This window comes from Stegostoma tigrinum, chromosome 16 (genome assembly GCF_030684315.1).
Source record: "Stegostoma tigrinum isolate sSteTig4 chromosome 16, sSteTig4.hap1, whole genome shotgun sequence".
NCBI classification, from domain to species: domain Eukaryota; kingdom Metazoa; phylum Chordata; class Chondrichthyes; order Orectolobiformes; family Stegostomatidae; genus Stegostoma; species Stegostoma tigrinum.
The window spans coordinates 27,102,079-27,121,871 of record NC_081369.1 but is presented as its reverse complement, the minus strand read 5'-3'; the positions used below and the strand labels follow the sequence as shown (position 1 = coordinate 27,121,871).

The following is a 19,793-nucleotide window of genomic DNA, read 5'->3' as shown; positions in this document are numbered from 1 at the left end:
GTGATCAACATTTTGCACAGTTACTCATCATTATATTTTATATTCTAAAAACAAAAATCTAGCTTATGTGTTCAACATTAAATGACTGAAGCTTTCACAAATTCAAAAGGCAGTAAGTTTCCCTAGAAGCTCACTATTCCTCTTTTGTAGCTTACAACAATTTTTAGACATGTCACTTGTGGTTTATTTCTCTTCTTAAAGAGGAAGTGGTTGTAAAATGGTTCCATACTATCTAACAATCACCTTCTGTCAAATTAGTTTGAAACAGATCGAATGGTATAACAGTTGAAAGCGCAAATGGTACAAAATATATCTTAGTCGAATGGCATTCTTAAAAGCAGAAGAGGAACTTAGAATTTAAAGAACTTGATAGGTTTTGCCTGTAATAAAATCAATTCTTTCTATTTAAAACTTACGACTAGAACGTCTGAAATAGGAGTAGACTTAGATTAAACAGCTCCACTGGCCTACTCTCAACACAATCATGGATTCTCCTAATATAGTCCTAAATGTTTGAGCTCTTATCCCAAGAACTATCCCCATATTCTGAATTCTTGTGAAAATACCATCATATGGCAATCTGATTAAAAATATTGTGCTTTGGGAAAGAGATCGATCCTGAATGGGAGCAATAAATTACAAAGTAGTAGAGCCTCAGGCCTATCTGCATTATTTACATTGGAGTGGACAGCAATACATTTGTGAAATAAGATATCGCATATAGCTGAAGGCAATGGATTTTGCCTAGTTTAGGAGCCCTGACCTACATTGCCTCACTTTCTTTTTCTTCTGCATGGATCTCCAAGGTTTGTACACCGCAATAACTTCTGAAACTGAAAGTCAATCTGGAAATGGTACTGAACATGCCAACTGGCATGGGTGAACCCTCAGAGTGGCTCTGTAGAGACAGCAATGGCCCTGAAAACTTAGTACTGAAATCTTGTGCTCCAGAACTAGCTACTAGCCAGGTTGTTCCATTATTGCGACAAAACAATGTGGCCACATACATCCTACCCACAAACAAAAGCAGGAAAAATCCAATCCAGCCAATTCGTACCCCATGAGCCCACTCCAAATAATCAGCAAAGTGAAAATAGAGGATAAAGCAACAGCGCTATGAAGAAACACTTGCTTAGCAATAAATAGATCACAGAGGCTCAGTTGGATTCTGCCAGGGTCACTCAGCTCCTAACTTCATCACAGCTTTGTACAAACAAGGATACAAGAATAGAATTCCACAGGTAAAGTGAGAGTGACTGCCCTTGATATCATTTGGCACATTTAAATTAATACCAACTTGCAGGAGACAATGTTCATTAGCGAACATAATAATCAGGTGAACTTTCTTGATCTGAGCTTATCATCATTACATTTGTGCTGATGTCCTAGATGCAAATTCAACCAGTTTTATTTGCTGTATTATGTTCTGTCTGGCTGGTGTCACAGTGAATGGAGACTTCATCATTTATACCATCATATTTCAGCACTGGCATTATTGTCACTAATTGTTTGACATTAGTGAAAATTATTTCTTGCTCTGTGCCCCAATATCATCATACATCGTGTGCAGTGAGTTGGTGCAATGGCTCACACTCTAATGAAAAATTGAATCATAATTTGGTTAAATAGTTGCAAATACAAGAAATCTTTGCGCTGCTTTTACATCTTTGCACTTGCTTTTAGAGGCGGCACGGTGGCTCAGTGGTTAGCACTGCAGCCTCACAGCGCCAGGGACCCGGGTTTAATTCCCGCCTCGGGCGACTGTCTGCGTGGAGTTTGCACATTCTCCCCGTGTCTGCATGAGTTTCCTCCAAGTGTTCCAGTTTCCTCCCACAGTCCAAAGATGTGCAGGTTAGGTGGATTGGCCATGCTAAATTGCCCGAAGTGTTCAGGGGTGTGTGGGTTATAGGGGGATGGGTCTGGGTGGGATGCTTCAAGGGGCAGTGTGGACTTGTTGGGCTGAAGGGCCTGTTTCCACACTGTAGGGAATCTAATCTAATCTATTGGGTGATGCATCATTACTACAGATCTCATCTTTCTGGAACCGGCCAAAAATCTTTTGCTGTCTGCGCATGACAGATTAATCTGGTGAGCTCCGTCTATTAGAAGATTATGAATTTGTTTTGTCAGAATTCTATTTTGTCAGAGCATCCATGAACTAGCCGATCTCCACTATAGACAGAATAAGCACTATTTTATGAACAAAAATAAAGTTGCTGGAAAAGCTCAGCAGGTCTGACAGCATCTGTGAAGGAAAAAGCAGAGTGCCTCAGAAGTTCTGATGAAGGGTCACCGGACTCGAAACATTAACTCTGTTTTCTGCTTCACAACTGCTGCCAGACCTGCTGAGCTTTTCCAGCAACATTCTTTTTGTTCCTGATTTACAGCATCCATTGTTCTTTTGGTTTTTATTAAGCACCATTTTATATTGTTTGAGTAGATACTCCTCTGGAGCCATGGAAATGCCAAACAGCATTTGTTTCTCCAAACAACATGTTTCTCCCAAAGGGCACCCAAAGTGTGGGTAGGAAGCTGCTGGTTTTATTCAGCTTCACTTACCAGTGTCTAGGGTAGGCTTTTGTCTTTCCGTTTTCTGGCAATATTCCTTTAATGGTTGATATAGGCCATTGAGTGCTCATCGGAGCTTCAGTAAGATCAATGCAAGGTCTCACCTTTCCAGGTTGTTTCTCTGCTACCATGCTGTTAACTGTTCTGTAGGAGTCTTCATTTTCTCCACTGCTCCCTTTTCGATCTTATAGCTCAGGCTAAACTTGAGAGCAACTGGAAATTTCCTCAGCAGGTGCTCAACTGATATCACACTCCCATCTACTTCAAGATAATATTCTCCAGAAAGACATCCTCGGTCTTTAAGTGCATTGTTGTACACTTTTAGGATCTATTCCATAATCAACGTTCATATTATGATTACTCAGATTGTGTATATTCCTTTGGAACAGTCAGCACAAAGGGGCCACTGCCTGCAGGACCAATGGCACTGAGCAACCTCTCTGCCTATGATAAACTGACGTTATTTTTATGGAATATTAGTTTATTTCCATTATTATAAAATATCCCTAGAATTTAATATTTTTAAAATATTGTGGTATTTCATCTTCTGCTTTAATCCCATATGTACGATCCAAATCTTTATTTGAAATGAAGGATAATCAATACTTTGTACTACCTGGTATAGAAATTCTTTAACATGATTGTCTGCTTAAATTTTTCAACATCATGATTTTTGCTGGATACTGGTGATAACTGATAACAGAAAGCATTTAACATCATAAAAGATGCTATCATTAATCATTGTGAGCATTTTTCTTCAGGCTCAGTATGAGTGCCATCAGTTTATCGCTGGCTGTATGATGCAGGATTTTTATAGCGTCATAGAGTCATACAGCCGAAGATACAGACCCTTTGGTCCATCCAGTCCATGCTGAACATAATCCCAAACTAAACTAGTCCCAACTGCCTGCTCCTGGACCATATCCCTTCAAAACTTTCTCATCCATGTACTTATCCAAATGTCTTTTAAATGCTACATTGTACCTATATCTGCCACTACCTCAGGAAGTTCATTCCGCACGTGAACCACCCACCGTAAAAAAATTTCCCCTCGTGTCTCTTTTAAATTTCTCTCCTCTCACGATAAGAATGTGTCCCCTAGTCTTGAAATCCCCTATCCTAGGGAAAAGACAACTATCCACTCTATCTATACCTCTCATTGTTTAATAAACTTTTATCAGGCTGCCTCTTAACCTTTGACACTCCAGTGAAATAATTCCCAGCCTATCCTTACAACTCAAACCATCCATTCCCAGAAATATTCTGGCAAATCTTTTCTGAACCCTCTCCAGCTTAACAATATCTGCATGGGTCCTAGTTATGCCTGTCTCTTTGTGGGGTACATGGGTCATTCCTTGTTCAAGTCCTATTCAAATCCCCACCCACAGCTCTTTTCAGGTGCTGCTCCCTCTATCGTCCGTAATTGGAAAATTTCATCAATTTCGCCTCCAATTTCTACCCTGCCCTCACCTTCACCTGGTCTATCTCTTATTCCTCTCTTCCCTTCCTCGATATTTCTGTTCCCATTTCTGGGGATAGATTGGCCATTAATATCCATTACAAATCCAGTGAAACACACAGTTAACAAAGTGTGGAGCTGGATGAACACAGCAGGTCAAGCAGCATCATCAGAAAGGGTCTAGGCCCGAAACATCAGCTTTTGTGCTCCTAAGATGCTGCTTGGCCTGCTGTGTTCATCCAGCTCCACACTTTGTTATCTCGGATTGTCCAGCATCTGCAGTTCCCATTATCTCTCATCTCGACTCCCACAGTTACCTGGACTATACATCCTCACACCTCACTTCCTGTAAAGACTCCATCCCATTCTCTCAGCTCCTCCATCACAGTGGTATATGTTCAGATGAGGCCAACTTCAAGAAGGGAGCCTCCGAAATGTTCACTTTCTTCCTCAGCCGGGGATTCCCCAGCTCCATGGTCGACAGGGCCCTCAACCGTGTCCGACCCATGTCCCGCACTTCTGCCCTCACGCTTTCTTTTCCCTCCCACAACAGCGATAGGGTTCCCCTTATCCTCACCTACCATCCCACCAGCATCCACATCCAGAAGATCATCAGACGCCATTTCCAACTCCTCCAGCAAGATATCACCACCAGACACAAATTCACCTCCCCTCCCTTGTCTGCCTTCCAGAAGGGGACCGTTCCTTCTGCAACACCCTGGTCCACATATCCTTCACCCCAGACACCTCCCCACAGGCCTACGGCACCTCCACCTGTAACCAGCGAAGGTGCAACACCTGCCTATTTACCTTCTCCCTCCTCAGTATACAAGGCCCCAAACATACCTTCCAGGTGAAGCAATGCTTCACCTGCACTTCCCAGAATCTAGTCTACTGCATTCACTGCTCACAATGTGGCCTTCTCTACATTGGGAAAATGAAGCACAGACTAGGTGACTGCTTCACAGAACATCTACAATCTGCTCACCAAAAAAAATCCTGAATTACCCATTGCCTGCCACTTTAACACACCACCTTGCTCCCTGGCTAACGTCTCTGTATCTGGCTTGCTGCAGTGTTCCAGCAAAGCTTAAAACAAGCCGGAAGAACAACACCTCATTTTTCGCTCAGGGATCCTGTAGCCCTCCGGACTCAACATTGAGTTCAACAATTTTAGAGCCTAAACTCTCCCATGTCCCAGCCCTCTACCCCACACACCAGGCCCTGTTACCATATAGCCTGCCATTACACACTTCCCAATGTTAGACACTAAGAGTCCCCATTAACAATAATTCACTCTCCCAACCTGATCGTTATCAACTCCTTTGTCTGTCCAATTGCTCTTCTCTCTCTTTAGGCTCTATCCTATCGTTTAACTCCCACCCTATCCCCTCCCCTCTTTTCTGCATATAAACTGATGTTTTCCCAACCACCATCAGTTCTGAGGAAGGGTCACTGGACCTAAAATGTTAACTCTGTTTTTTACCTTCACAGATGCTGCCAGACTTGCAGTGCTTTTCCAGCAGCTTAGTTTTTGTTCCTTCCTATAATTGAGCGACCGGAGTTGGACACAGTATTCCAGTAGAGGTCTTACCAATGTCCGGTACAACCTCAACATTACCTCCTAACCCCATACTCAAAAGGGCAGAGCAATGAAGGCTAGCATGCCAAATGCTGTTTTAACCACCTTGGCTATAAGAGGCGCAAATTTTAAAAAATTTTGTACCTGCACTCGTCGGTCCCTCTGTTCTAAAACACTACCCAAGGTCCTGCCATTAATTCTTTAAGCCCTACCCTTGTTTGTTGAATAAAAGAAATACCTCGCATTTATCCAGATTGAACTCCAACTGACATTTTTCAGCCCATTGGCATATTTGATCAAGATCCCTCTGTGATCTTAGAAAAGTTTCTTCACTGTCTACTATGTCTCCAGTTTTAGTGTCATCCATAAACCTACTAACCATGCTTTCTATATTCTCATCCATATCACTGCTGTAAGTGACAAGCAAAAGAGGACCCAAAGCTGATTCCTGCGGAACACAGCTGGTGACAGGTCTCCAGTCTGAAAAGCGACCCTCACACATTACACTGTCTCCTCCTGAATAAAATTGGTAAGCTCACTCTGAAGCTCAAGTGTCTTAACTTTACTGATTAACCTACCATGTGGAACCTTGTCAAAGGCTTCACTAAAATTCAAATAAACAATGTCTACTGCTCTGCCATCACCAATCATTTTGGTAACTTCCTCAAAAATCTCAATCAAGTTTGTGAGATACGATTTTCCTCGCACAAAATCATGCTGCTATCCCTGATCAATTTTAGCCTCTTTAAATGTCCATAAATCCTTCTTGAATGATTTGAATCATCATTCTCACATTTAATGGACCAAGATATTAAATACATTTTCTGAAGTATTAATATAATTGCATCATGTTACCACTCTTCAAAATACCATTATATATGCTTCTAATGCAAAAGATTTTTTTAAAATTACATTTTATTATGATATGCTGGTTCGTGGAAGATTTTAAATTTCTCTCTGTACAAATATCTTTAAACTGATAGTTGACTAAAATTTTGCTTTGGAAATAAAATGCAATTGCAAACCCAATGTGCAGCCAGATTGTCAACTGCACTTAAAGTGGAAAATGTATCACAAGACTATGATCTAGTCTTAAACTACAATTATAAACTCCTTGAAATTTTGTTCCAACAACATTTTTTGCCCTTGTAATCATTATTTGGCCATTATCTGTTGTATAATTACATATGATTCATGTTGGTGACTCAAACTTACCACATATTTCGAGCCCTGTTCTTCTACAGTTCTAGTTTCTGGTATTTCAAAAAGCAGTCGAATTGGCTTCACCTTCTTATTCATAGTGTTCCAATACTGCAACAGTTGCTTTGTGGTTAGTGTAGTTTCTGGGACTGCTGTGCTGTAAGGGGCTAAGAAATTGAGATAACTTATAACGTGATGTTATTTTAACTTATTGGAATGTTAGTAAAAGATTCAAATTTTTAAAAGGCTTGAATTCAATTCATCAATATAATGTTTCAACCTTTTGTTGTGATGTATTTTTGATGGAATATTTACTGTAGATATCAAATGTTTGTATGCCCACGCCCTATCTCATCCAGGCATCAGAGAAATTATAGGGCATATGGAAGCCTCAGATCCTAGGAAGGGTCACCAGACCCAAAATGTTAACTCTGTTTTTTCCTTCACAGATGCTGGCAGGCCTGCTGAGCTTTTCCAGCAACTTTGTTTTTGTTCCACAATATTCTGTTCATTAAACTAAATAAGCGAAAAAACAAAGACTGTAGAGCCTAGAAACTGAAAAATCTGGCTACTCTGCTGTTTTAACATGCTGTGCCAACATGTTGCCCTAGCTCTTCCAAGCTTTAGGAAGAATAATTCACAGATGCTCAATGTTTTATGCTGTTTTACTCAAGATGAAACTGAGCATTAAAGAAGCCAACAACATTTGGACATAAACCCTGAATGGGCTGGAAAGTATTCAAATTGCATAATAATAACATAATTAAGCATTAAATATGATTGTAAAACCTTCTTTCGAAGTGTTTAGTAACAGTACACCATTTACCTTTGTTTTGTTGTGAAACATCACTACTGCATCCTTGTGCAGCCTCAGTAACACTTTCTTCCTTAATAGGGTTTTTATTGTAAAATGCTGCTGAAACCTCATTTTTCAGTGATGATTTTTTTTGCTTGTAATCTTCCATTGTTTTAACAACCTGCACACCAAACAAAATCACAAGATTGTATTGTTACATGTGCCTATTTGAACAGGATTGGTGGATGGATGATTTTTTAGCATTAATTAACTGTAAAAGTTGTTGAGTTGAAGATTACTTGTGTTATTGAATGCAGTATTTTTACCGTGTTACATATATCCAAACCTGAAGTCCTAATGTGGAGGATTCGTTCTTTGAAGGTATCTATAAGAATGCAAAGAAGAAAGGCATATGTTTATATTCATAGAAATTTCTCAAAATATCTGAAAGTTAAATAAAGCCTGGGAATGAACTGAGACAACTGTGGAAGTTATTTTATAAATGTTGTGGAAGGGTGATCTCCAGAGCTTACCACAACTGTGAAGATGGTGCCAAAGGGTAAATCTGAATGCTGTTCTGCTGGATGGACATTAGCACCCATAAGAAATCCCCTTCAGTTTCTTTTATCTATGCCTCCTGTCGTCTTTCTGATTATAATTTTGATATAAGTTATAAAAACAGAAATTGCTGGAGAATGTTTATCAGTCCTGAAGAAGGATCAGTGGACCTGAAATGTTAGCTCTGCCACACATGCTGAGTTTCTCCTGAAATATATGTTTTTGTTTCAGATTTCCAACATGAGTGTTCTTGGGTATTTTTGTCTAATATTAAGTTATTTTGCATTCAGTCATAGGATGGCACTGCTAATTAGGTCAGCATTCATTGCCCAAATTTAGCTGCTATTAAGAAGGTGGTGATGAGTTGTCTTCTTTGTTCTCTGCAGTTCTTTTGCCATTATTTCATTTCATAGTCTTTATGTACTTTGTACGTGACTTGATTTCTTGGCATGGGGGTTCATGGTGCCACTCTTTCTCTTGGCAAATAGTGGCTATATTTCCAAATGTGATGGTAGAGCTGCGTTGGTAATGGTTACTTTTTTTTTCTCTGTATGTGTGTATTTTATACATTCCATTTGCCTCGTTTTTGTCCAATTTTAATACTGGTCACCACAGACATTTTTTGCTAAGTCTTAGTATTGGTAAAGATGGTTTTAAAAAGAGTTCATTTTAAACAATCAAAATTCGGAAAATTTTTACATGGACGTCACATACATTACTGAGTCAATCTTGTAGACTTTGAAAATCTACAGGTTAAACCTACTATGAATGCTGCTAATTTTGTAAACAGTTCAATGGTTCCTGGAGTCTACCTGTAGTTGTATTTGGAGCCTTGCCCCAGTGCACTTAAAATTAATGTATAATGTGATGAGCAGAAATCATGTATTTGCACACTCGAGTAATCTGCAATATCTCTTTTATTCCATTTTAGGGACATGCCATGTGGAACCTTTTATCTAATGTGCCTTGAAAGTCTAAATATGTGAATGTTGTATGTATATCTTACGTCAAACACCACCACTTTGTGTTTGGAGAGGTCTCTGTTACAATCCACTTTCTTAGTTCTAAGGAATTAATTTGTTTGCAATTGTAAAAGAAAGCCTCCAGTAAGTCATAATGAGAAAAATGCCGCTGCTTTAAACACGATGTAGCTTATTGCATTATGGCAATCAGGTAGAAGTAATTTGGTCAATTTTTCTAGGGCTATGTGGAGAATTAAGATAACAGATATGGCTTCCTCATGATCAGAGCCTTGCGTTTATTAAAAATTCTTTCATCAATTTTGGTAAACTGTGAACTGAAGATGGTATTTGCATTGTGGGTAGCAACTTGAGGTTTTTTTAAAAAAAGGAACAAACAAGCTGTTGTTTATTTGTTAGGCCAGGCCTGGAAGTTAATTGCAGATTGGTTTTTGATCAAAGGATTCTACAGTCTCTTTGACTCTGAGGAAAGCAATAAATTTAACAGATGTTTGGCCATTAACAAGGTTGGTACCTGGGGACTGGTGCCAGCAAGTCTAGGAGAGAATATGAATGGTCAAACCGAGGGAGGAGCTGGAGTTTTTGAACTGGTTTGAACTGGACATTTCTGTGAGAAAGAGTTTGTCTGATGATGTTACAACATGAAGCTCCCTGCTGAATCTCCCATATATCCACAATTGGAAGTTCAGAGAATGGAATAAGGATATAAGTATTACTGAAACTTCCTCGGAGTGAACTGACAGGTGGCAGTAGTTGATGTCTTCAAAAATTCACCCAAGCAATAATCATATGATGTGAACCAATGCATCGCGAAAGACACTTAAGTAAACTGATCAGTTTTGTTATTTGCCATTGTTTATCTATTTAACAAGTTTGTTTGTCTCTTGTGTGCATGGGGCTGAAAGTAAAGGTCATTAGATTTAAATCATAGACATTAATTAGATGAATTTTGTTATTTAATTTTGCTTTGATAAAACAACTGTTGTGAATAAATTGCTAAATCTATGTTTAAAGTACAAGCCTCTTGTCTAGAAATGATTATTGACAAAGCCTGGGATTAGTTATTTGAAATCCTGTTTAGGAACTATTAAGGTTAATTGAGGATCTTTGAAACTTTTGATTTTACTGTGCTGCAAATACAGCGGTCGGGAGCCTGATTTGGTTTGGCTGTATACCTCAATATCATAAACCAAAGATGTCGCACCCATTCCAACCCAAGTCCTTATGAATGGTGCTTAATGCAGACTCTAACATTAATCTTTCAGAACCTATTTACTTCTACAACAATGTACATACTTTACATTATACATATATACACTTGCATTCTCAAGGCTCAGCTGGCAATACATGTTCTTAGTCTTGCTTTTTTGATAGACCCCAGTGGATTTTCCTACAGTGGATGACTAGCATGCATTCAATCCTGGGAATATGTTTCTATAAGTTTAACAAACATATGAATATTGGTTACATTATAATTACCATTTTGCAATTTAATGATCTGTGAAATATTTTCCACATTAATCACTTACTTGTTAAATATTTTTATGACTATCTTCCAGTTCCAGTTTTCACTTAGTTAATTTGTTTTTTACTAATCTGGAATTTCTCCAAAATTTGAAGGTGTATCTCTTAACTTTCACGTAAGGAATTCGATTAAGCAAGTCGTGATAAACAAGCCTCGTTATAGAGCATCAGATTAAGCGGACTGACACATTAGGAAGTTGGCCTGTGTAAGATCTTCTACCAGGTTTATGGCAGTTTTCTGCCTAATAGCAAAATAGTGACCAAAACTTAAGATGCAGGAGCAGGATGCCATTCCAACGGCAGCTGAATGTCTGATCGTGCATCAATATATCCAGCATTCTATGCCCATTACAATTCGGTTGTGAAGAGTTAAACAGCTCCTGCTGAAGCTCAACAATTTTAACTGATGACTGTCATGTATGTTCTTATATGCACCACACCTTGCACCTTTTCCAGGAAGTCGGGGGAGTGTTGGTTCAAGGTGCCATATCTTCCAGTGCCTCTGTCAATAGTCTAATTACAAATGGCAGCTATACCTCCATACATGGTGGCACATCGGATAAGGATGGAATTAGATAGAATGTGAATTAGAGTCATAGTTACTTTGATCCTTGATTGGTCCAAGGATCACATCCCACATGCTAGGAACTGACCTTCTCTTGCAGGCTCAATCGTTCAGTTTCTAAGCAAGGTAGGTTTACCGTACTCCGAGATTTAGTGTTGTCTACTTTGCGTTTTCTCAATCCAACTTTATCATGTTACTTTAATTGATTTTTAACTTCAGGATTAACTTGAACTTTTATTTTGTTCACCTGTTTTCTTTTTCACACTGGGTCCTAAAATCCATTTTCTGGTTGGATTCTGAAATAGTGGAATCCTGTAATCATAGAATTTACAACAGAGGTAAAGGAGGTGAGATTACAGATATAGGATGTGGGGTTGGGTCTGGGTGGGATGCACTTCAAGGGTGGTACAGACTCAATGGGCCAAATGGCCTCCTTCCACACTCCAGGCATATTTTCTTTCCTTTATTCATTAATGGGATGAAGGCATCGCTGGCCAACATTTATCGCCCATCCCTAAGTGCCCAGAGGACAGTTCAGAGTCAACCATATAACCTTGGGTCTGGAGTTACATGTAGGTCAGTCCAGATAATGATGGCAGTTTCCTTCCCTAAAGGACATGAGTGAACCAGATGGATTTTTCCTGACAATCAACAATGGATTCATGGTCTTTAATAGACTCTTAATTCCAGACATTTTATTGAATTCAAATTCCACCATTGCTGTGGTGAGATTCGAACCCCAGTCCCCCGAATGTTATCTGGGTCACTGGACTAACAGTCCCCAGCGATAATACCACTGGGCCATCGCCTCCCCTAATCTATGGTTCTGCGAAGCCATTCAACTCTATGTCTATACTGGCACCTGAAAGTGCAACCCATCTAGTTCCATTTTGCAGCCCCTTCTCTGTAAAGTTAATTAGAAGAAAAAGGTTATTTTTTAAAAAAAATCCTGAACTTAATAATTCAAATAAATGGGTCTATCAGGTGTAAAAATGCTTCAAAACACAAGTGACTACGCTAAAGAAAAACACTTTGCAGCAGCTCCTGACTCATCTGCAGCATAGCTGGCAAGTGTAAAAAGTCTTTTCATTTTATACAAAGACATTTCCTTCATTTCCACATGGATGCACTCTTCAACCTTTTATGTAAATACTGTTAAATAAAGCACTTTGGTAATAATCTCCTGGGGCCTTTATAAATGTAGAGCAAAAGTCCCTGAAACATCCATATCATACTAATAACACGTGGTATCTTTTCAGCTTTTAAAGGTGTTCTTCTGGGCTTTTCGAAAGCAAGCACATTGTGAAACTTCCATCTGCATTATATAACCAAAAAAGATAGGGGTGCTGAGAGTATAACTGGTGGATCAATTCAGACCAATGAGTCCTGATAACCTAGACCACAAAAATCTACTTCAATTTGCTAATTTGTTTTGCCAAAACTTAATGGCATTAGTGAGCCGTTGTCAGTCTTAATGGGTGGATAAAATGGAACAGATATGTCTGTTTGTATTCATAACTTGAATGTGATGATAGTAAAAGGAAAGATTCATTAAACTTGCTTCTGGCCCTTGATTTTCTTTGGTATACAATTAAAGCCTCCAGTGAGGGTAAAAAAGTTGTGTACCTAGATCATGGCCGATTGCCATAACAGTGTGGTAGTTTATGCATTCCAGCAGCCCTCTGATAGTTTATGATCTACCTCCTTTCACATTGTGATATCTCATCCTATGATTGTCATTCTATTCTGTTCTCCTTTATTCGCTTTTCGTTCTTCCCCTTCAGCGTCTCAATCACTCCATACCGTAGCAAGTTTCACATTCTCACTATCACAGAATTATCATAGAATCTCTACAGTGTGGAAACAGGCCCTTTAGCCCAACAAGTCCACACCAATCCTCAGACATCCCACCCAGCACCCCTATAACCCACCTAATTTTCACATCCATGAATGCTACGGGAAATTTAACATGGCCAATTCATCTAACCTACACATCTTTGGAGTGTGGTAGCAAACTGCAGCACCCAGAGGAAACCCATGCAGACACAGGGAGAATGTGCAAATTCCACACAGACAGTGGCCCGAGTGTGGAACCAGGTCCCTGGCGCTGTGAGTCAGCAGTGCTAACCACTGAGCCACTGTCCCACCCCTAAATAGAAGTTATGACTGAATTTCTGAATCAGAGTCATTGAACTCAAAATGTTAACTGTTTTCTTTCCACAGATACTGCCAAACCTGTTGAGTTTCTCCAGCAATTTCTGTTTGTTTGTTTCAGATCTCCAGCATCGCAGTTCCTGGTTTTATTTTGTTGAATTTCTTATTTGATTTTGCAGTGATTATTTCTTCCGTAAGACTGCTAGTTGTAGACGCCATCACCCTATCGAACGCCTTAAAGACTTCCAATAGATTACCTCTGCTTTCTAAACAGCACGGTTTATACCATTCAGAATTTACACAGTCATTATAAGACACATTTTAGATGAGATTATTTACACTAAATTGTTTTACCTAATTTATGGAAAATATTTAGTTATTACTAATTTTACTTTATGCAAGATTATTACATTCATGACTAGGCAACTTAAGCTGAAATTCAAGTGTCCATCATAAAATCAAAAATTTCACTCGAGACTACAAGTTCCACATCTCCATCACTGCCAGAACCGAATGAACTCTGTGCACAGCTCAAAGCAATGGATCCCCCCACACACAGCAAAATTGTTATAACCTTTTAGTTCCAATAAAGGTTCCTCAAAATTTATTGAATAAACACAAACATATTACAAATATCTATATACATCCTGTATATTTTAAATACCAGTTGGAAAAAGAAAACCCAAACCTTTAACTATTTTTAGGCAGTACGCATACATTAAAGCGATAAAGAAAATAGGAAGCACTGAGTTCGAAGCATGAACTAACCTTTAAAAAGCCTGAGTTTTGTCCTGGAGGTAAGGCAAAAAAATAAAGGCAGACTTTACATCTATCATCACAACAATTGCAAAGAACTAAAGTGTTTCCAGTTTTACATAAATAGAAACGTTGTTTCTGTGGACATGTGCAGCGATAAGAACATTTTGCGTTATGTTGGTTTAAAAGAAGCTATGTACTGTTATACTAACTACTTCCTCTAAGGGAGGGGTTTATGCAAAGTAAAGTGTTCCTTAAGCTTCTTTTAAAGAGACACAATATCTAAAGATAGTTAAAAATTAGGTAGGAAGAAACTGTTCCCTTTGGTGGAAGGATTGAGGATTATTTACACTGATTTTAAGTGACTGGCAGAAGTGTCAATAACACGAGGAAAAGATTTATTTACTGCAGCAAGTGGTTAGGATCTGGGATGCAATGTCTGAGGGTGTGGTGGATTTAGCTATAGATGTTACCTTTGGAAGAAAATTGTTTGGTTATCTGGGGCGGGGGGGGGGGGGGGGTGGTGGAATACAAAGTGCAATAATTTAGGAAACCCAACTGTTTAACACCAGAATAGAGCAGTGGCTCAGCCTGTTTGTTTTCTGTTATATCCAGGAGTACTGTGACACTCAATTAAACAATTTCCCACCACCAAATCACGGTCGTTGTTTTTATATAAACTAATAGCCACCACCTGTAATCACCCATGTAGGCTGGGTCTGCTTTTATTCTACTTTTTTGAGTTTTTTTGTTTGTCTTTCTAATATCTTTTCTATTTATCCACACATCTGAATGAATTTCCTACCATCAGATCACCGTAGTTTTTTTTTATTTTGGATCCTTTTAAAACTGTTAACCACCACCAGTAAAATCACTTGTGTAGCCAATTAAATATTTAAAAGCAAGGCCTATTATGGGCAATGCGAGTCATTAAAATAAAAGGGGAGTAGGGAGAGATAGAAGGGGCTGGGTCTGGTTTTGTAAATAATTTAGAGCTGGGCTGGCCTAGCCTATGTCTAATATCAAGGGAACTCATACTGACTGAGCTCCCTAAGTAGTTTAATTAGTGATTCCCTATGGGCCTGAAGGGAGTTACCCGCAGAGCTGCCAGGGAGTGGCACTTTTAAAATGCTCTCACAAACAGCTGACATAGATACAATGGTCTGAATAGCCTCCTGACATGCTGTAAATATTTTATGATGTTGTAATATTACATATTGAGAGAGAAAATCCAGAGGCTGTTTATTACATTAGCATATTCAAGTGACATGATAGTCAGTTTGATGAAAGTCCAGCACCACAGGTGATGCTAAAGAAAAAAAAAGTTTTTGAAATGATCTTTTGAGATTTTAATGTTCTCCATTTAAATGCTCAACATCTTCATCCTTTGGAACCCCTTGATGTGAAACACACTGTAGATTCACAGATTTTTAAGATTCATTTACAGTGAATAAATGGTCAATATTTTACACAATAATCAAATCTGTTCTGGAATCAACAAATCCCCATGGTGCAAGTAGAGGCTATTTGGCCCATCAAATCTGCACAGACCCTCCAAACATGACCCCCATGCTCCAACCCTATCCCTGAACTTGCATTTACCACAGCTAACACACCTAGCCTGTAAAACTGTGGATGTGATGGGGCAATTTTGCATGGCCAGTCCTCCTAATACATCTGCATTTTGATGATGGGAAGAAACTGGACAACTGGAGGAAACCCATGCAGAGACAAGGAGAACTTCGCACAGACAGTCACCCAAGGCAGGAATCAAACCTGGATTTTAGAGGGTGTTTAGTGACGGCAGGTGGTTCCACAGTGCGTAGCCATTACTGCCAGAGGGTCCCCACTGTGGGCCAGGAAATTGACCCTCCCCTGGAGCCTACTGCGAGGCTGCTGGCTTTCACTGGATGGTCAACCCAAGTGATGGCAGCTCCTTAGCAGCTAAATTGGTCTCTCACTGAGTAGCCTGTCTGCCAGCTTTCTAGGCAAAATGGCATTGTGGAGAGCAGGTGACAGGCACCCCTCTCCTTACATATTCCAGCATCATCTTCCAGTCATCCTGTGTCCCAACCTGTTGTCAAGATAACATTCTTTGGCTTTAAAATCGTAAAGTAGCTGTTTAGTCTACTATGTTCACACTGTTGGCTTTTTACCGAATGAGTTCAAGTCAGTTTCTAGATCAGCAACAACAGGTAGCAAAGGCAAGGGCAATTGTGAAGAATCTGTGTTACAGGGTGCAGCCCTCTCCAAGTCCTGTTTAGCTGGATTCATATGCTTCAGTCAGCGGATCGCATGGAGACAACTGGTGGTGAGTTTAACCTAAGAGTCATTATGCCTCAGGCAAGGGACAGGGTTGAAAAGGCAGGGTTTTCATGATGGGCTCAGCCAATACAAGAACTGAACCCATTCTGTTGGCATCACTCTGAATTACAAATGAGTCATCCAGCCAATTGAGTGAAACGATCCAAGACATCAATCCACCGAACATACATAAAAAAGACTTTATTTGGACTTTTAAAACTATTTAATTTGTCCTGCCTCTTTGTAACTTCATTGTGTTGGTGAGTGTAAACACTTGAATGCATGGTTTCGATTTTCATCCCCAGGGGAATGGCGCAGAGTTGCATGAAATCCTGGCTACATCAATGTGATGTTGATATATGGTGAAGATAGAGTCAGGCCAGGAGACCCGGTAAGAGCTGAAGAACTTGCCCAGTTCTTGAGATAGGCCAATAAATGAGGCCATTTAGGGGAGGCGATGGCCGAAGTGGTATTATTACTGGACTGTTAATTCAAAGACCCAGATAATGTTCTGGGGACCTGGGTTTGAATCCTACCACAGCAGATAGTGGAATTTGAATTCAATAAGTATCTGGAATTAAGAATCTAATGATGACTGTCGACTGTCAGGAAAAACCCATCTGGTTCACTAATGCCCTTTTGGGAAGGGAGCTGCCACCCTTGCCTGGTCTGGCCTACATGTGACTCCCGACCCACAGCAATGTGGTTGACTCTTAACAATTAGGAATGGGCATAAATGCTGCCTAGCCAGCTGCACCCTCATCCTGTGAATGAATAAAGAAAAAAAGTATCGATAGACGGAAAAAAAAACTAAAGGACCAAACACGCTGCTGGACATGCAGTATACATCCCTAATCAGGGAGAGAAAGAGGATCAAATACGCAATCAAATTTCAGAGAAGTGTATGATTAATATGGCCTTAAGAGTAGGGCATTTCAATTATCCAAATATTAACTAAGGTAATGTGCAAAGTAGAGAGGGAGAATAATTCTTAAATTGCACACAGGAGAACTTTTAAACCAGTACGTTGGAAATTCAACAAGGGAAAGGACTGTTCTGACTTGATATTTAGAAAGGAGCTTGGGCAGACAGAAGTCTTGTCAATGGGGAATATTTTGAAGAGAATGATCATAACTCAGTCAGATTTAAGATAGTTACAAAAAACAAGTTTGAGGAATCAGTTAAAGTTCTAAACCAGAAAACGGTTATTTTGCTGTACTATTTGGTAGCCAAATGCAATGGGAGCAGTTCGTTTTAGATAAAACTGTGTCAGATCGGTGGGAGGCATTCAAGGACGAATTGGTAGCAGTACAGGGCAAATACGTTCCTATAAAGATAAAGCAAAACTTTTCATAATGCCTCTCAATGTCAATCTACAGCAGGTGGACTGTTGTGGTTCAAAAAGGCGGCTCACTATCACCCTCTCAAGGGCAACTAAGGATGGACAATAAATACTGGCCAGCCAGCAACAATCCACATCTCAAAAATGAATAAAAATATTTCAGAGTCAAACATGAAATGATTGTAACATGTTTCAGCCAAATGAATCTCAAAGAATATGAATTCTCTGACTGGGGCTGTTAATCTGGTCCAACCAGGAAGCCTTGCCTGACAGGTACAAACAGAAGTGTGAGACGCTGCTTGGCCTGCTGTGTTCATCCAGCTTCACACTTTATTATCTCGGATTCTCCAGCATCTGCAGTTCCCATTATCACTGTTAGAGGTTCTGTGCACTCTGAGAGTTGACTCTGGGAAGCCAGACCAGTGTCAAGAACTATGCACATGTTAACAACGAGTAACTTGGTGATGGAATACTGGTATCCAAAGCAGCTTATTTAAAATATAAATAAATCTTGAGACTTAATTTACAGTCATTATTAACTAGTACATTCTCCATGACAACACCTCTATCAAATAGAGTCCATTTTGCCAACCAATTAGCATTCTCGTTTTGAATGATGTTTTCTATTTAATCTGGTACATTGTGCAAACTGTCTTGATGAGTGCAAAAAGAAAAGCTTCCACAAAATATGTCTTCTTTCAACAATATGTTTCAGGTAATAAACAAAGTTAAGAACAAAGAACAATACAACACAGCAATAGGCCCTTCGGCCCGCCAAACCTGCACCAACACATTTTCCCTGCCATATAAAACTGTCTTCTCTTACAGGATCCAATATCCCTTTCTCCCTTTCCTTTTCATATATTTGTCCAGGTGACTCTTGAATGCTGCTATTGTGTCTGCTTCCACCAGATCCTCTGGCAGAGCATTTCAGGCATTAATCACTCTTTTTGTGAAAAACTAGCCTTGCACATCTCCTTTAAACTCCCCTTCACCCTATGTCCCAACACTTTGAACCTGGGTCCCCTAGTAATTAACCCCTCCACCCTGGGAAACAGCATCATACCTATCCACCCTATCCATGAAGGTTGGGACCCTTCTTCAGAAAAGTGACATTTGTGTGACTTTTGAATGTTAATGGGATGCTCTCCTGCTTGCTGAACCATACTTGATAAAATAACCAGAATGAGAGGACAATGTTGATAAGGTGAGTGCCAAGCTGCCAAAAATAGTAATCTGAGAATGTTCACATTTGTATCAGTTTTGCTTTATGGTTTTATGAAAGTTTGTTCCTCATGCCAATTACTGAAGGCGTTTACTTAGGGAAATGTTTGTTACCAAGGTCATGCCCAAAGCATTCTGTGGTCACAAAGTGCTCATTGCTCAATCTTGCCTCAGCTTCTCCATATTTCCATCTATCTTCCCACTTTTAGCCGCTCCAACTTTGCTATTCAAAATCTCTTTTGTTTAGTCTGCATCCATCTTAGTCTAAGGTGGGCAGCACAGGAATTTTCTGAGGATATTCCACTGCAAAACAGATATACTGCTTTGAATGCTGTTGGGGGATTGACCTCTCAGGGTAAACCAGCAACAGCCAAATTTATTGCAGCACAGTTGTTTCTGCTGCACAGGAAAGGAGGAGAAAGTGTGGGAATGCAATAATTGTAGGGATTGAATTGTAAGAGGAATAAACATGTGTTTCTGTGGCAGAAAACGAGACTCCAGGATGGTACGTTGCTTCCCTAGTACCAAGATCAAGAATGTCTCAATACAGCTAGAGGACATTCTGGAGGGTGAGGGTAAACATCCAGTGGTCATGGTACAAATTGTGTCAGTGACATAGGTTATGAAAGGGGTGAGGTCTTAAAAGCTGAGCTGGGCCAAAAGACCGCAAAGTGGCAGATGGAGTTTAATTTACATAAATGTGAGGTGTAGCATTTTGGTAAGACTAACAAGGGCAGGACTTATAGAGTTAATGATAAGGCGCTGAGAGTATTGTCAAATA

At 39.7% G+C, this 19,793-nt stretch overlaps 1 protein-coding gene across 7 annotated transcripts in view; it reads right to left on the bottom strand.

Annotated features, from left to right (window-relative positions):
- snx20 (sorting nexin 20) overlaps window positions 1-14,317 on the bottom strand; it is a 30,495-nt gene extending 16,178 nt beyond the window's left edge. The window contains exons 1-5 of one of the 7 annotated variants that reach the window (XM_059651551.1): window positions 14,155-14,317; window positions 11,480-11,544; window positions 7,952-7,990; window positions 7,636-7,786; window positions 6,825-6,976 (exon numbers count right to left, since the gene is read on the bottom strand). In XM_059651551.1, coding sequence (XP_059507534.1) covers window positions 6,825-6,976; window positions 7,636-7,774 — 291 coding nt within the window. In that variant the 5' untranslated portion in view covers window positions 7,775-7,786; window positions 7,952-7,990; window positions 11,480-11,544; window positions 14,155-14,317. Of the gene's footprint in view, window positions 1-6,824; window positions 6,977-7,635; window positions 7,787-7,904; window positions 7,991-10,672; window positions 10,717-11,270; window positions 11,455-11,479; window positions 11,545-14,154 lie in introns of those variants that run through there. The other 6 variants (XM_048546768.2, XM_048546767.2, XM_059651552.1 and 3 more) reach the window with 6 other exon arrangements.
- Window positions 14,318-19,793: the final 5,476 nt, after the last annotated feature.